General features: G+C 34.2%; 2 protein-coding genes across 3 annotated transcripts; both read left to right on the top strand.

The window, feature by feature from the left end:
* The first annotated feature begins 563 nt into the window (after positions 1-563).
* On the top strand, positions 564-2063 carry LOC145597124 (putative aspartyl protease At4g16563). The gene has a single exon (XM_081653291.1). The coding sequence runs from the start codon at positions 564-566 to the stop codon at positions 2061-2063; it is 1500 nt and encodes a 499-aa protein (XP_081509417.1).
* A 563-nt stretch (positions 2064-2626) lies between these two features.
* LOC145597644 (uncharacterized) lies at positions 2627-9304 on the top strand. 2 transcript variants are annotated; one of them, XM_081653859.1, is made up of 2 exons: positions 2627-3456; positions 8468-9304. In XM_081653859.1, the coding sequence occupies exons 1-2, from the start codon at positions 2846-2848 to the stop codon at positions 8904-8906; spliced, it is 1050 nt and encodes a 349-aa protein (XP_081509985.1). In that variant the 5' UTR covers positions 2627-2845; the 3' UTR covers positions 8907-9304. The 2 variants fall into 2 exon arrangements, with proteins under 2 accessions (XP_081509985.1, XP_081509984.1); XM_081653858.1 differs by having other exon boundaries at positions 8465-9304.
* Positions 9305-15587: the final 6283 nt, after the last annotated feature.

Raw genomic sequence — 15587 nt, 5'->3', positions numbered from 1 at the left:
TATGAAAATTAATATCCAAATCCGCATCCGATATCCGCTTTTTCGGATCGGATATCCAAAAATTCGGATCGGTTGCGGATAGGATAATCGGATTTTCGGATTCTCGGATAGTTTTGTACAGGCCTAATTGATAATATAGCTAGGATAACTAACATATATAACGTAAATCAAGAGATGAATAGGTCTTTCTTTCTATTGATAATGAAATTAAAGATGTTCTTTTAAACTTGATTAATTAATATTAAAATTTGGCATGCGGACGGGCTGGGTTTCCATTAACAACGATAATCATTGCCAACTAATAACAGACTTAGCTTGCATCTTCATCCATGCAAAGAGTCAATTCAAGCAAGCACACCTTCAATTCATATTACTATTTATTTAATTTGTTGTTCATAACAAATTAAAGCCTTAATTATATTTATTAGTTCTCCCTTAATCAATCATACATTAAAATGTCCATATTCTCAATATATATAACCTCTTTAAACCATAGATAAGCTATGATAATAACAATAAAACCTAAACATATACTCAAGTGTAGGAAAACTCAAACAAAAAAAATGCCTCAAATAATATTTTCTTTCACCACACTCATCCTGCTAGCTCTTATACTTGTATTTTGTTCCTCTCAATCCTTTGCAAAAGTCTATACTACTACTCCTAGCAGTTCTAGCACCCTAACCATCGGCCTAACTCATTCAAGGTATGTCATCCCTCGAAAGCACTCGAATGCTCTTCTTATGGCTAAGGAAATTCAACCAGAACCACCTATGTTCGATATGGTGGAGCCAGTAAGAGCGATTAGGGACGGATATTTAATATCCTTAAACCTAGGGACACCGCCTCAAGCCATACAAGTCTATATGGACACGGGAAGTGACCTTACTTGGGTTCCTTGTGGAAATGTATCCTTTGATTGTATGGAATGTGACCAATATTATAGGATAAATAAATTAACAAGTGCATTTTCTCCCTTAAATTCATCTTCCTCTCTTAGGGTTTCTTGTTCTAGTCCTTTTTGCACTCAAATCCATAATTCTGATAACTCTTATGATCCATGTGTTATGGCTGGATGCTCATTGAATACCCTTGTTAAGGGCACATGTTCTAGGCCATGCCCTTCATTTGCCTACACATATGGGGGTGACGGTGTTGTAACCGGGACATTAGCCAAGGACTTACTAAGAGTTCATGGTACCGGCCCTATTAGTACCACGAAAGACTTTCAACGATTTCGTTTTGGATGTATAAAGCAAGCTTATAAGGAACCTTTAGGAATAGCCGGGTTTGGTAGAGGCTCACTCTCATTTCTATCACAACTAGGGTTCCTTAATAAAGGTTTCTCCCATTGCTTTGTGTCCTTCAAATTTGCTAGTAATCCTAATATTTCGAGCCCTTTAGTCATTGGCGACGAGGCTATTTCTTCCAAGGAGTCATCCCAATTTACTCCATTGTTGACTAACCCTACATACCCTAACTACTACTACATTGGCCTAGAAGCCATTACAATAAGCAATATGAGCATGAAAGAAGTCCCAATGAGGTTAAGAGAGTTCGATGCTAAGGGCAACGGAGGGATGATGATTGACTCCGGAACCACATATACACATTTGCCCGAACCCTTGTACTCACAACTCCTCCTAGACCTCCAATCAGCCATCCAACATCCTCGAGCCACCGAGCAAGAGAAACAAACCGGATTTGACCTTTGTTATTACATCCCATGCCCTAATAACAATGGAAGTAGTAGTAATTGCATGGAGAATGATGATCTCCCTTCAATTACATTCCATTTCTTAGATAATGTGAGCTTGTTTTTGCCAAGGGCTAATAACTTCTACGCCATTCGCCCTCCAAGTAACTCTAGTGTGGTGAAATGCTTGTTGTACCAAGGTATGGACGACGAAAATGATGGTAATGATAGTGGTGGTCCGGCTGCTATTTTTGGAAACTTTCAACAACAAAATGTTGAGGTTGTTTATGACTTGATGAATGAGAGAATTGGGTTTAATCCAATGGATTGTGCTGCTGCCTCTTCTTCTCAAGTACTTCGGTCATAGGGTCTTTCAAAATAAAAAAAAAATGAAAAAATTCTTCTATCATTGTAATTTGTAGTCCTAAACATTTAATAGACGACCTTTTAAAATGAAATAAAATTGAGAATTAACGAAAAAATCACTCGTAAAAAAGTGTAAGTAATATTTTCTTTTTTGTGTTCTTATTACAGAATGTTTCATATGTGGTTGACTGAGGTTACTCAGTTTGGTCAAAGATTACTTGGTTAGAGGTTACTTGATCAAAGGTTATTCGATCAGTCATGGTCAGAGCTAACCTAGTCAAAGGTTATTCGATCAGTCAGGGTCAAAGGTTACTTAGTTAAAAATTATTCGATCGATCATGGATCACTAGATTAGTCATAGGTTATCCTAACAGTATTTAGATATGTGTCAGGCGGTTAGTCGGCCACACAGTATAACCACACCCAAGAAAACGCTTTATATGAAAAACTGAAAATAATTCCATGAAAATTCCATCTCAACGACCGTATCTATAGTAGGCCCACCAACACACGTTGTGTCATCTTCATTCATATTTTCTTCTTCCATTTCCATATAATCCACCATTAACATACTTTTTTATTTTCTCTCTCCTCTTCTTCCTCCTCCTCTTACACACCTCCACGTCTTCCCTTTCCCAACGGTAACACAACATTCAAAATCTTCCCCTAAAATAAAAAATCCCTAATTTTTCTTCATGCATTTCCCAGAAATTCAACCCTTATAATCATCAATCAATCAACCCCACAAAATTTTTCAATCAAAAATTCAATTGATAATCTAAAATGGGGGTTGATTACTACAACATTCTCAAAGTTAATCGAAATGCAAGCGAAGATGATCTTCGAAAATCGTATCGTCGATTAGCAATGACTTGGCACCCAGATAAGAACCCTAATAACAAGCGTGAAGCTGAAGCTAAATTCAAGCAAATTTCCGAAGCTTATGATGTTTTGAGTGATCCCCAGAAACGTCAGATCTACGATCTTTACGGCGAAGAAGTTCTCAAATCCGGTCAATTTCCGCCGCCTCCTTCCGCCTCTCACGGCGGCGCGTCGGCTTCACACCACCGGAATCGACACCACCATCATAATGGAAACCCTAACCCTAATTTCTCGTCGTTTCGGTTTAATCCGAGAGATGCAGATGATATTTATGCAGAATTGTTTGGTGATGGAGGGGGTTCGAACCCGGGTGGTAGAGCGCCTAGTAGAGGGAGAAGTTACAGAGATGGGTATTTTCGGACATCGAATGGTGGAGGTGGAGAAGGGGTGGCTCCGCAAGTGCAGAAGAAAGGGCCTCCTGTTGAGAATAATTTGCCTTGTAGTTTGGAGGATTTGTATAAGGGTGCTAAGAAGAAGATGAAGATTTCTAGGACTGTTGCTGATGATTCTGGGTATGTTATTTTGTTTCTTAAATTTTGATTTTTGTTTGGAATTTGTCTGATATTTTTTTTATCATTTTTGTTGACTATAGTACTTGTTATATTTGTGGTTTTGTAAGAATCTTATGTGGAGTATTGAGGTGTAGTGAATTGATCAATTATGGGTTTTCTGGGGTTGTTATGGATTGAATTGTGGGTCTTGTAATCTTGTTAGTTGCTGGCATTTGTGATTTTTGTTAGATGACCGGGGTGTATCGTACACTCAAGGTTATTTGATGTTTTGCTGATTTGGGAGAGCTCCAATTGAGCAAACAATGAGTGTGGGTGTATCGTGTGCTTGGTACACGGGTGTGTAAGGACATTTAGGCACATTTTAGTGTTTGTGTGTTTGTGCATTCCTGTGCAGCAGCACAATAAGAAATTGAAGATTGATACTCGAGAAAAGGATAGTCTTTGAGGATGTGCACAGTTGTGGCTCATTTAATTAGTGTTTGTTAATTCACTGTATTATTGTTTGTTTAGAGGGTTAGCTGAATCTTTGTTGAAACGTGAGATAGGTTGGTGAGTGCTTGCTATGATTCGATGAGAATGAGGCGTAAACGAAACAGTTAGACTAAAGCCAAATTATGACCTAAGAATCATGTTTGTTTTGAAGTTAGTAGTTTCTCAATGAGTGAAAGCGGAGTTTGGAACTCAAGATGGTTAATGATGACGTCTAATTTTGTGTCTATTGTAGTTATTGATTAACAGTGCTTGTGGTTGATGAGTCTTTGTTGTGGTTAAATCTGAAGTTATGTGGATGGGTTTGTAATTATGGTGGAGTGTGGACATTGTAAAGCTGATAGATAATTCAAATTAGGAATTTGGAGTTTGTACACCTTCACTATCTGAGGTCAGTTGTGGTTGATAGTATCTTATCGTGGAATTTATAGGTTGGATTGGAACTTATTGTGTGAAGTAAACAATGGATGAATTTGATGATTGTCTAGGAGGTTACTAATCATCAATATACTTTAGAAAGAGCATGAGCTGTATCATTACAACCTCAAGAGATATATTGCTGGATCTTATTGGGGTTATTAATTTAAGGTCATGCACACTTAAAGAGTTTCTCAATGGACTTGCAGTTTTTTATGATGGTGTGACATTAAATGATTCTTTTGGTCCTGGATTTTGTGGTTGTTAGCTCAAGCAGTTTCTTCAACATCTTAGAGTTACGAAGTACATGTTTGGACTTGGTAGCATCGGCACTTCGGCAGCACAACATTAACAGTTTTGGAGAAGATTAAAGGTTTTTTTTTATGCCTAGGAGTAATTCTTTGACCTCTATCTATTATGGTAAGTTTGGAATTTGCAGTTTCACTATCTGAGGCGTAATGTGACTGACTGAGTGTATGGTAGCTTATCAGGAGTTTCTAAGATGGAAACAGAATTTACCATGGGAAGTTTGAGCAATGGATGGTATTAGTGATAGTATGGTATTGCTGTTAATCATCTACAGCCACAGGTATATACTAAGAAAGTAAGAAGAGTACAACCTCTAAGAGATTTAGAGTTGGAGCCATACATGGTTGTTATAGGCTTATGCATAGTTTTATGATAGCTCATGATAGATTTACTTTTATCTTAAATTATGTCTTGGAATCTCAACGGACTTGTTTTCTATGGTGGCAACGTGGTTAATTTTAGGTTGATAGTTAAGTGTAGAATTTGGAGTTCTCTCTCTAGGAAAGTTTAAGACAACCTTTTTTGAATGTCAGATGTTACCATGTTATAGTATATGTGCTAGTAAAGGTATTGTTTCTTGTATGGCTTGAAAAGTTATCATATGAGATGCACTTGGTTAGAATTGGCAGGAATATGTGATAGTTCAAATTAGTAACTGATTTTTTCGATCCTGTTGTGTGGTAGTTTAGCCAAGAAGTTATTTCAAATTGCTTAGCATTACGTTTTTTTGGAAATTATCGAAGTGTTGTTTTGTCCCTTAAATTAATTCTGCCAATCATGTTCTTAGGTGCTGCTTTTTTTCTTCTTAAAAAACTAAAGGTTTAGGTATAAAAAAGTTTCAAGTTCATGTATGATCACTCTCAGAATAAGTCAGCACTTAGTTTAGATCAAAGATACTAATCTAATCTTTCAAATCAAGTTCAGTTAGGGAGCTATCTAGTTCAATTCAGCCCAAATAAGTTGTGGTTCAATTGCGCTTTTTTAAAAAAAAAAATTGACAAAGGCTTCCCAAACAGGGATTTCGAATAAGTCTAGTAAGAATGGAGGGATTGTAGATGATAGATACATAGCCTTAGTTATGAAGAGATAAATTTGTTAGTCAGACACCTTCAATGTTCAAATTCAAAACTTGAGATACCTAAACTGACAATTGTAAAATTAGAGGTGCTAAAATGAAGTGTTTTCAAACCTTTAACATCTATTTTGGAAATATTCGAATCAAGCGCTGAAAAATGTTAGACACATTAGAGATGTGGTTGATTTGATCTGTTATTTTGACTGGTTTGTCAATCTTTGGGTGAGAAACGGATGGAGAGAGTGGCTGTGCTCTAAATTAGGTTAACTTGTTAAGATAATTCAGAAGTTTGATAAATGATAGCTTTCTTCTGTATCTGGGAGCTCGGTTGAGTATGATATTTGTTGGAGGGCTCATGAGGATGGGGGAAAATGGGAATTTTTTAGTATGGGGGATGCTCTAGCTGGTGGTATGTGTGTATTTTTTTGAGGGTGATTTTTTGTTGCATCTCACCCTTTGGTTCTTTTGTGCCCCTTGTATATTGGTGCCCCAAGTGCCGCATTATGAGCTTTATTTCCCTTCTTGATTTATTAGACAAGATGATGCATGATTTATTCCTTGAGGGTATCAAGTCCATGAAATTGTCGATAATTCTAGCAGTTTAAGGTGTGAAGGTTTTCTTTGGCTGCATTTGCTTTTCATAAGAGACAATATTGGTTATAAAGTAAAATGCTACAATATGAGTCCCTTGAGGTGATGAGGTTTTGTATATTGGTGCCACAAGTATTGCGTTATGATTTATGAGCTTAACTTTTCCTTTCTCGGTTAATTGGTCAAGATGATTCATGATTCATTCTCTTGAGGGTTTTAAGTCCATTAACCTGTGAATTATTCAGGCAGTTTGAGGTGTGATGGTTTCTTTGGTTGTATTTGCGTTTCATCAGAGACAATATTGGTTCATATACAAATTAAAATGCAACAATATGAGTCCCTTGAGGTGATGAGGTTTTGTATGGAGTGTCTTTTAGTTGTGCTAGACTGTTAGTGTCAGAGAATCGACACATTTGAATTCTTCTTAGTGTCCTTAAATCCTTTTTACTCTCTTTGACAATTATGTGTAAATCAACAGCTGGCTGCTGCAGGAGATTTAAGCTATGATCGCATTCGTATGATTATTTTTGTGATATTTTTATCTTGCCATTAACTTTTTGCAAAAAAAAGTAGAATAGTAGATTGTCCTATATAACATTTGGAAAATAGATTGGTGCTATTTAATTACCTAATTAATAGATTGGTACTGTTTTATGCCCTAATAAGTAATAACATTTGTATCACAGTTTTAAGCTTCTTAGAACCCTTTACATCCTTAACATTGCGTCATCCCCTTTACAACCTTCAATGCGTTGACTTTTTCTGTGAGCTCACTTAGCACTCTTGGGCCATTGTCTTCTGCCACCATTTTGCTGATTACCAGCCTCTTTCACAGCTTATAAGCATTGTTCCAGCTGCAATGTCACACCCTCACGCACTGCATCACATCTTGTCCTTTTCAGTGAAATCAACTAATACTTATTATATCGCACTGGAGTTGATATACCCGTCCTCGTGTACTCCTCACTTGTTGTCTCTGTCATTAGGCTGATAACTTGTCGGTTCTATGCAGACCCCTTTCTGAATAAGATATTTGTTCCTTCTTTCTACATGCCCTTCTTTGTTTTTAAACTATGCTGCTGTACAACTTTTTGGTATCGGTGATGATGAACATGAATTATGTGGCAATGTAAATAGATTTTCTGTTAATTTTTTTGATGCAATCGCTTTGTGAGTTTTGATGGTTGATATTCGTTTGGCAACAATTGGAGTGAAATATGTGCTAATGTAGATGATTCTGGTTTGTGGACAATTACTAATCAGTTGCAGCTTTTACATTCTAATGGTTGAGAGAGACAATCTTGTCTTTGAGAACAGAAAGACGAGCTCTGCTTATCCGTTGAGTAGAGGTTTAAAATTAGTTTTCTAAATTTACTTAACTATGACGGCCAACTGGCCAAGTTAGCCAGATAAGAATGTGGTGGTGGTTTGACAATTTCTGTCTGCAATTCTTTACTTAGCTGGTAGTGTGTTTTAGATTGAGGGTCCTATAGAAATAGCTTCTATGTTATCACAAAAGCAACGCTACTTTTCCGTGACAGAGTCTTAGTGGTAATTGCATGCAGATTTTTTGTTTTATTGGGTCTTTCTGGTTGACTTGGTGATACCAATAGCAATTGTTGGAGCTGATGCTTTGTTAGAGTTAGTATTTATCAATGCACATTCCTGTAAGAGACTTTAGACTACCTCCTGAACAAGAGATAAGATGTTGGCTGTATAAAGCAGCATCCTCAATTTTGCTTGCTCAGTTGCATCTTGCAGTTAATCTGTTTACTGTGGAAAAGTGGAACTTGCAGTTCATCTGCTTGTTCACTACACTCTCTCCATCCTACGAGTTATTCTGTTGTGTTTGTATGCATTCTAAGTATATTAGTTTATGTATGTTGTATAATGTATCGTTAGTTTGTCGTGTAATTCTAACGTGCTGCGAAGTAATATATATACATATGTCATGATGTTTTTGTTTAACTTTGAATTGTTTTTTTTTTTTTTCCTGTTACAAAAAGGCTATTCTTTGTCCCAAAAAAAAGGGCTACTCTTTGCATGATCTTTGTCATGCACAATAGTACAATATGCTTTTTTCTTGAGATAATATATGGTTTAAATTTGCTGGTTTTCTTGTTGCAGTAGGGTCCGTACTGTAGAGGAGATACTAACCATTGACATAAAGCCGGGTTGGAAGAAGGGCACTAAGATTACTTTCCCTGAAAAAGGCAACCAGGGGCCCGGTGTCATTCCATCAGACCTTATCTTTGTGGTAGATGAGAAACCTCATCCCCTCTATAAGAGAGATGGTAATGATTTGGTGGTTGACCAGGAGATAACCCTTCTGGAGGCCCTCACTGGAAAAAATCTTGAACTGACATCCCTAGATGGAAGGAGTATCACTATCCCTCTAAACGATATCGTTAAACCTGGCGATGAGATTATTGTACCTAATCAAGGGATGCCAATCTCAAAAGAACCTAATAAGAAAGGCAATTTGAGGGTTAAAATCAATGTGAAATACCCACCAAGGCTGACCGAGGAACAGAAGGCTGATCTACGAAGAGTGTTGGGTGGAAGCTAGCGAGAATCCCTAAGGATTTCCATTGCTGTCGTGTAAATACAGAACTGATGCAAATTGTGAATACTAGCATGAAAGTAATTGAAGGTTCTGAATTCCACACCCAGGAGAATAGGATAGGTAGTAGTATTATTATCATCAGAAGCTCAGTATTATTTATGTTGATAGCGTCTCCTGGAAAAGTATGTGAAGTGTGATGATAGTCTAACTAGAACATTTAGATTTATTTACCGCAGATTTTGTGCGTTGCTGCTTGCAATATTCGTTTCTTTTGTATTCTCTTCAAGCCCAAAAAAAAACTCTATTCCCAGGTTTTTATTTTTGTACAAGGAAACTGGAAATTCAAGGGTGCTTGTGAGTTAAAATTTTCATTGGTTTTTTGACATTTTCAACAGTTTTGTGCTTACATGCAGAATTATGTTTTTACTATTGATTTTCAATCTAGATAATGCTTAATTACGATTTCACTTTTGCAGTCATACAAGAATACCCTTTTGAAATGGTAAATTGCTTGCAGACTTGCATCTAAATTACCCATCCCTGATTTTCTGCATGAACTTAATTTGATTTCTGTTCTTGTTTTGCGGAATTTATTATAGCTTATCTTTGCTTCTATCTTCGTGAACATTATAATAAGTTGAGGAGAACAAAACCTAATCTTACGAATATTAGTGATTCATAGGATGTTTTTGTTCGGTGTCAATCTCGTACTAAAATAATTTATTATGTAATTCTTTTTTTGAGGACAATTTATTCTGTAATTCCGTTCTTTATACCCTGCATGCAGGAATTATCTTGGCTTTAGAATAAAATATAATGGCATTTATGAGCCTAATAACAATTAGGCAATTTGGTGGTGTAGTATATAACATGATTAGTCGTAAAATACAACTTTTTTATTAACATTGGCCATATTCTTACGCAACTTCTGGTTTCCTTACTATATTGTAGACATACATTTCTTCAGGTATCCCTTATTTGGGTGAGAACGACGCCCAGATGTCGTCTTGCATGCTTTGTTTGGACTTTCGAGGGTGTAATCTATTAGGTGAAAATAGAAGATTTTTAGCATTGATTTATTTTACATATATACATTGTAGATAAATTAAGGGAAAATCGTCTGCGTTGGTTTGGACATGTAAGACGGAGACCCGAGGGTGCACCGGTGCGAAGAGTGGAAGAGTGGGACCATGGAGGGATTAAACGAGGAAGAGGGAGACCAAAGATGACTTGGTTGGAAGGAGTGAGGAAGGATATGAAGTGCATGGATTTACGTGAGGATGAAGTTTTGGATCGTAAGGGATGGAGGAGAAAGATTTATGTTGATGACTACACGGAATAATCAAATTTGGTTCATGTTAGCCGACCCCACTTTTGGGATTAAGGCTTTGATTGATTGATTGATTGATTGATATACTCCTTGCTTAACAGGATATGAGGCAGGGAGCCATATCATTCCTCCATCATCTCAACCTCGACATTTTTTTTACCAATTTGGTTTATTTTTCATGATGTATACAGTATTAGATAGCGATTTTTTTCCATATATTCAATCTCCGGACAGATTTATACTTGTTCGTTTATACCAAATTCATTTTGACCGCTATCATTCCTACACAATGGATTATTTGTCCAAAGAATTTAGGTAGATAAGAATGGTGTTTTTTTTTAGTAACATTGTAAGAACAACTATGTACAAGTATTACTTTGTATTCTATATTACTTACAAGTGATTTGTTGTAAAGCAAGACAGGTACTTACATAAACAATGTGACTTTTTACAAGATATATGAAAAAACTTTATTGAGTAAACTTTATGTGTAAAGTAAAGTGTTAACTTTTAAGTAGACATGAGATAATTTTTATACAGAAATGGGACTCTCTGTTCTTTATAAGAACTTTACTAAGTGATCTTTACGTGTAAAGGTAATGTTTAAGTGGACACACATATGGGATGGAGTTTAAGACTGTTCTTCGATAGCTCAATTTTAAATCTAATAATCTCTCGATAAATATTTAAGATTAAATATCTAATTCGAAATCTTATTAATTTATCTCAGTTTATAACTTTATTATATTGGCTCTAGCTCTTTATTATGTTAAATATATCTATCTATCTATACTATATATTAATAGGCATTTCTAAATAAGCTTAATCGAGTATTTCATTTTGCGTGCTTAAAAATATGAGTTGTACAATTGAATCCATGAGCTTAAGTTTAAAAACTAAAGTGTTAGCCACTAATATATCACCATATTAAATGTCATTCTACCAAAATCAAATACTTCGTATAAATTAGAATTTCAATGGAATTAGTGCAGTTCGTCCGAACGTACAAATTAGTTTATGATTAAACAGTGCATTCAAAGAACTATGAAAAAAAAAAAAAAAAAAAAAAAAAAAAAAAAAAAAAAAAAAACCTCCATATAATGTTAAGAAAAGGATGAATTACTATTAACATCTAATATTTGAATTTGATTCCAGCACAAACTCTGTTTCCAAACCAATTTCTTTGTGATAACGTAAAATTGTAACTGCACCACGAGTCTTGTACATTAGTACATCCACATATATATGCCAAGAATTTTATTCTAAAGTATGTCAATGTCCACTTCATTAATCTACTTTTTGCTTGATTAATGTAATTCATAATTGTTAATTTCCTGGCCTAACGTCATTATCTTGTACACTTCTAATATAAACATCTAATTTATCTTACCAACCACAAATTAGCGTTACTTACCGAGAACATACGTTACTTTCTCATGACTAGTAAACTCAAGTGATGTGAGAGTTATGTGCAACATTCAATTTGGTTTACAACATTTCTAAAGTATTTGAGTGATTGGGTTTCAAATCTTTTGACCAATTCCAAATCACATGGTTTTGGTGGGTAGAATTGTTGAGAATTAGGAATTTTTATAGAAATTGTTGAGCTAAACAACTTCTTTTGTTTTTCTCCACCTTAGTAATTAATCACACATCATTAATTTAATGAACTTTCTATCTCTTCAATTCAATTTTAATCTTCGTTTTAAATTGAAGTGTTAATTATTGGGAGTGTCAATTGGTGAGGTTGGGATGATGTGATGTTTAAGTCAAATTGTAGAAATATGATGATATGATTGGAATGTATGTTCTTAATAATGTATAGTGGTTAGGTTGTGCAAACAATAAATTAGATTTTTAGTTGGTAAAATCTTGCAGTATTAAGATTTTTTTTTTCGACAGAAAAGACCGTTTCTAAATCACTAGTTGGTTTTTTTTTTTTTTTTTTTTGGACCAAGGTAATTACTAGTCAAGGTTAGTATTAAAAAAAATTGACCAAGTTGGTTGATGTTGATAGAAGATATATAGACTAGAAATTGCATATAGTTGAAAAAACTCTTAGTCAATTATTTGGTGTTACATACGTCAAGCTATCTATAATTGTGTAAGGCCTAGAAAACTTTAGTCTAGAAGAAAAATTACGAATAAAAAATTGAATGTAATGTGTATTATTAACCTTAACCTAAAGTCGATAATGATCGATGTATCCTTTTTAAGTTTTAGATACCTCTTCAAAATATTGACGAGTTACCGTAAATTGTTTTTGGTACAGAGGAAATAACAAATGATAAGTAATATGAAGAAATTAGATCTCAATTAATAATTATCATCCTTGAAAAATTAACCAATTAAATTAGTTGTCATCCAAATCTAATCTAAATATACTAAAAATACTATACATGCCGTCATGCCATGAACTCTAATAAGTGGATTTTGGTTCTCAATCTACCTCGTTGTTGTTGTGTGTAGAAATTTTAAATAAAAGTTTGTTCTAATTTAAATAAAACCTAAATTTGAGCTAATTTAACTTATGTTATATTTAGATTAAGAAAATAAAATATTAAGAGTATATAGACATCTAACTATCTATTAAGGTCCTAGATTCACACTTGAGTTCCACCTATCCATTTTGATTTTTGAATGATGATGATTATCAGTCTACGTACAAGGCCCTAGGATTCACTTTGTGAGTTTGTGGCTTAAGAATCTTTAGATTAAAAGGAACATGCATGACCTTTTTTTATGTGGAATTTAGATACCTTAAAAAAGCTTTTTCTTTACTTTTTCTTTTACTTTTAAATACTTTGATTTGATTCTACAGTATAATTTATTTCCTTTTAATTATTTAGATTGATGGTTGCGTACTTGCGTGTATGTATATGTTTTATAAATTATACGGATTATACCCGTTCAATGCACTTGCTATTACTAAAAGGGCATTTTCTATTGAGGTGTAGTGTTGCTTGTTAGTTTTATGCATAGGTATTCAATTTTGCGTAATAATAAAATATAACTATAAAAGATGATAATAGTACATTGATTGTAAAATGTTTATATGACGTGTACTAATAATAGCTCAACTTTTTTCTAAATGAATAAAATGAAACACTTTATTTTTCTTATTACTTAAATTATGAAGGTTACGAAATATCTGAAGTCGTTTACAATACATTATCTATATACGTAGTAAAATAATTAAAGTCCTTTAACATTATAATTATATATCTGTATTAATAATAATTACTTAATTTTTCTCTCATTGGCAAATGTTTCATTATATACCTAAGGTTAACACTTTCACTACCTTGGTTATGACACTCAAATAATAAGTGTGACTATCTTTGTAATAGCTTTAAGATGAGCTGATGAGGTATCAAAGATCAATGAGATTTTAGTTATCCTTTGTGGCTTTTTCTACCTACACACTCCTATAATTTCATTAGATTATTAATAATTTTAATGCCTTTTGTTAGTTATAGATTCTCAAATAAGTGAAAGGTTCATTATTATATTAGAGCATTTTCAATGGTTAGTTTTAAGATTTGCTTGCAACATTTAAGAATTATATAGTTGTAGCACTACCATTATAACATTATTGTATTCAATTACTTAGTTAATTCAAAAACTTTTTTGTACTCCCGGCCTGATTCACAATAATATCATAATACGAAACTCAAAATTCTCAAAATTGTATACATGACTATTACGAACAATTGGACGGTGAATTGCTACAAAACCGTCCGGCCAATCAATGTTGGCTTCGCTATCAACATGACAAACAATAATTTCACTAAAGAAGAAGAGATAGGAGGTTACGGCAATACCATCCAATAAAGCCAAAGACAATCCAATCCGAGTACGACGTGATAAGCACATTTATATCTTTTTACGTACAAACACTCAATCTTGAGCTAATATCTTCACAACCCATCTTACCATAGTATTATAATTGAGTAATAAACTTAACATGCATGAAATAAATTTAGATGAAAAGGATAAAAGCCTTACTTTTTTGTGATTTACGTGCACTTTATTACAATACAACCTTATATTAGTGGACCCGTTATATCTACATATATCCTATCAAAAAATGTGGACCTAATAATTTAAATGTGAAATGTTAAATTCTAACCCACTTCATCATTTTTTTTTTAATATTAGTGAAGTTACTATATGTAGAAATAATTAGGATGCATGAACACATTACATATTAGTGGGGGTGATTTGATGACTACTAGTGCTCGATCATTTTTTATTTGTATGATGAAATTTTTACTGATTGACAAGATCATATCATATATAGATGAAATAAAGAGGGAGTCTATATAGTGATGATCACAAAGTACAATGCATCAAATTATATAACAATAATTTTGTACCAAGTTCAAAGTATACATTGATTTGAATTAAAATACAGTATTCCATAATTTCTAATCCAATATATCCCCTAATCAATCCACTTAAAGATTAGTAAAAGTTCTTCAATAAGACTCAATCGATTATAAGAGAACAAAGGTCTAGCTTAGAGGTAGTAAATGAGTCATATTTAGTTCGGTTAATTTGTTTCACATTAAATATCTATAGTAGATCAATAGATATATGTTAGGGTTGGCTGGATTCACATCTAATCAGAATCTACATCCTTTTCTTACAACTCAAAAAAATAATAATACAGAATAATTCAATCTAAATAATAGAATGCAAGTTTATCTTTCTAAATCTATCATATTATTCTTAATCTATTTTTCTCTAAATTAAATTAACGGACATGAATATATTAGTGCTCGGCTCAATTCAGCTCGTTAAAAAAAACCCTGAAAAGGATATGATACTTGATATGGTGATTGATTGTAGTGTTGGGAGTCAATCAGGCAATGAAGACAAAGCAAGCATTATCGCACATTTTAGTGCTTCTTCTAGTTGTAGCGCCTAGAAGGCTAGAAGTAGGCTTTTTGGTTACAACTTTGTAAAAGCCCAAAATCCACGTGGCATGTCAAGTCTTATAATCCTTTTAACTTGAATTGCATGTGATGTATTTGACTCATTGGAGAAACAATCAATTATGTGGCAAATTGACGACAGTAAACAACAATTGCATAATGTGACCCTCGTAGTAGATTTTTTTTTAGGACGTCCATCCGGTGCACCGGAGCTTAGCTCCGACTATATTCGGATCCGATTCGGGTAGCACACCTGGCTTATGGTAGGTGAGTCTCCCAACAAGAGTTTATGCATACGGTAAGGCTCGAACTCGAGACCTCCCTTAAACGACATCAAATTGCTTACCACTTGAGCCAACTCTTATTGGTGACCCTCGTAATAGATTGATGTTGAACCTTTGAGGTGCTAGTATC

This window comes from Chenopodium album, chromosome 20 (assembly GCF_948465745.1).
Source record: "Chenopodium album chromosome 20, dcCheAlbu1.1, whole genome shotgun sequence".
NCBI lineage: Eukaryota > Viridiplantae > Streptophyta > Magnoliopsida > Caryophyllales > Amaranthaceae > Chenopodium > Chenopodium album.
This window is presented reverse-complemented; position numbering and strand designations above follow the sequence as displayed.

Coding starts and splice junctions, on each gene's coding strand:
- LOC145597644 (XM_081653858.1), top strand. CDS start 2,846: ATGGGGGTTGATTACTACAACATTCTCAAAGTTAATCGAAATGCAAGC. Junction 3,457..8,464: donor ACTGTTGCTGATGATTCTGG/GTATGTTATTTT, acceptor TTCTTGTTGCAG/TAGGGTCCGTACTGTAGAGG.
- LOC145597124 (XM_081653291.1), top strand. CDS start 564: ATGCCTCAAATAATATTTTCTTTCACCACACTCATCCTGCTAGCTCTT.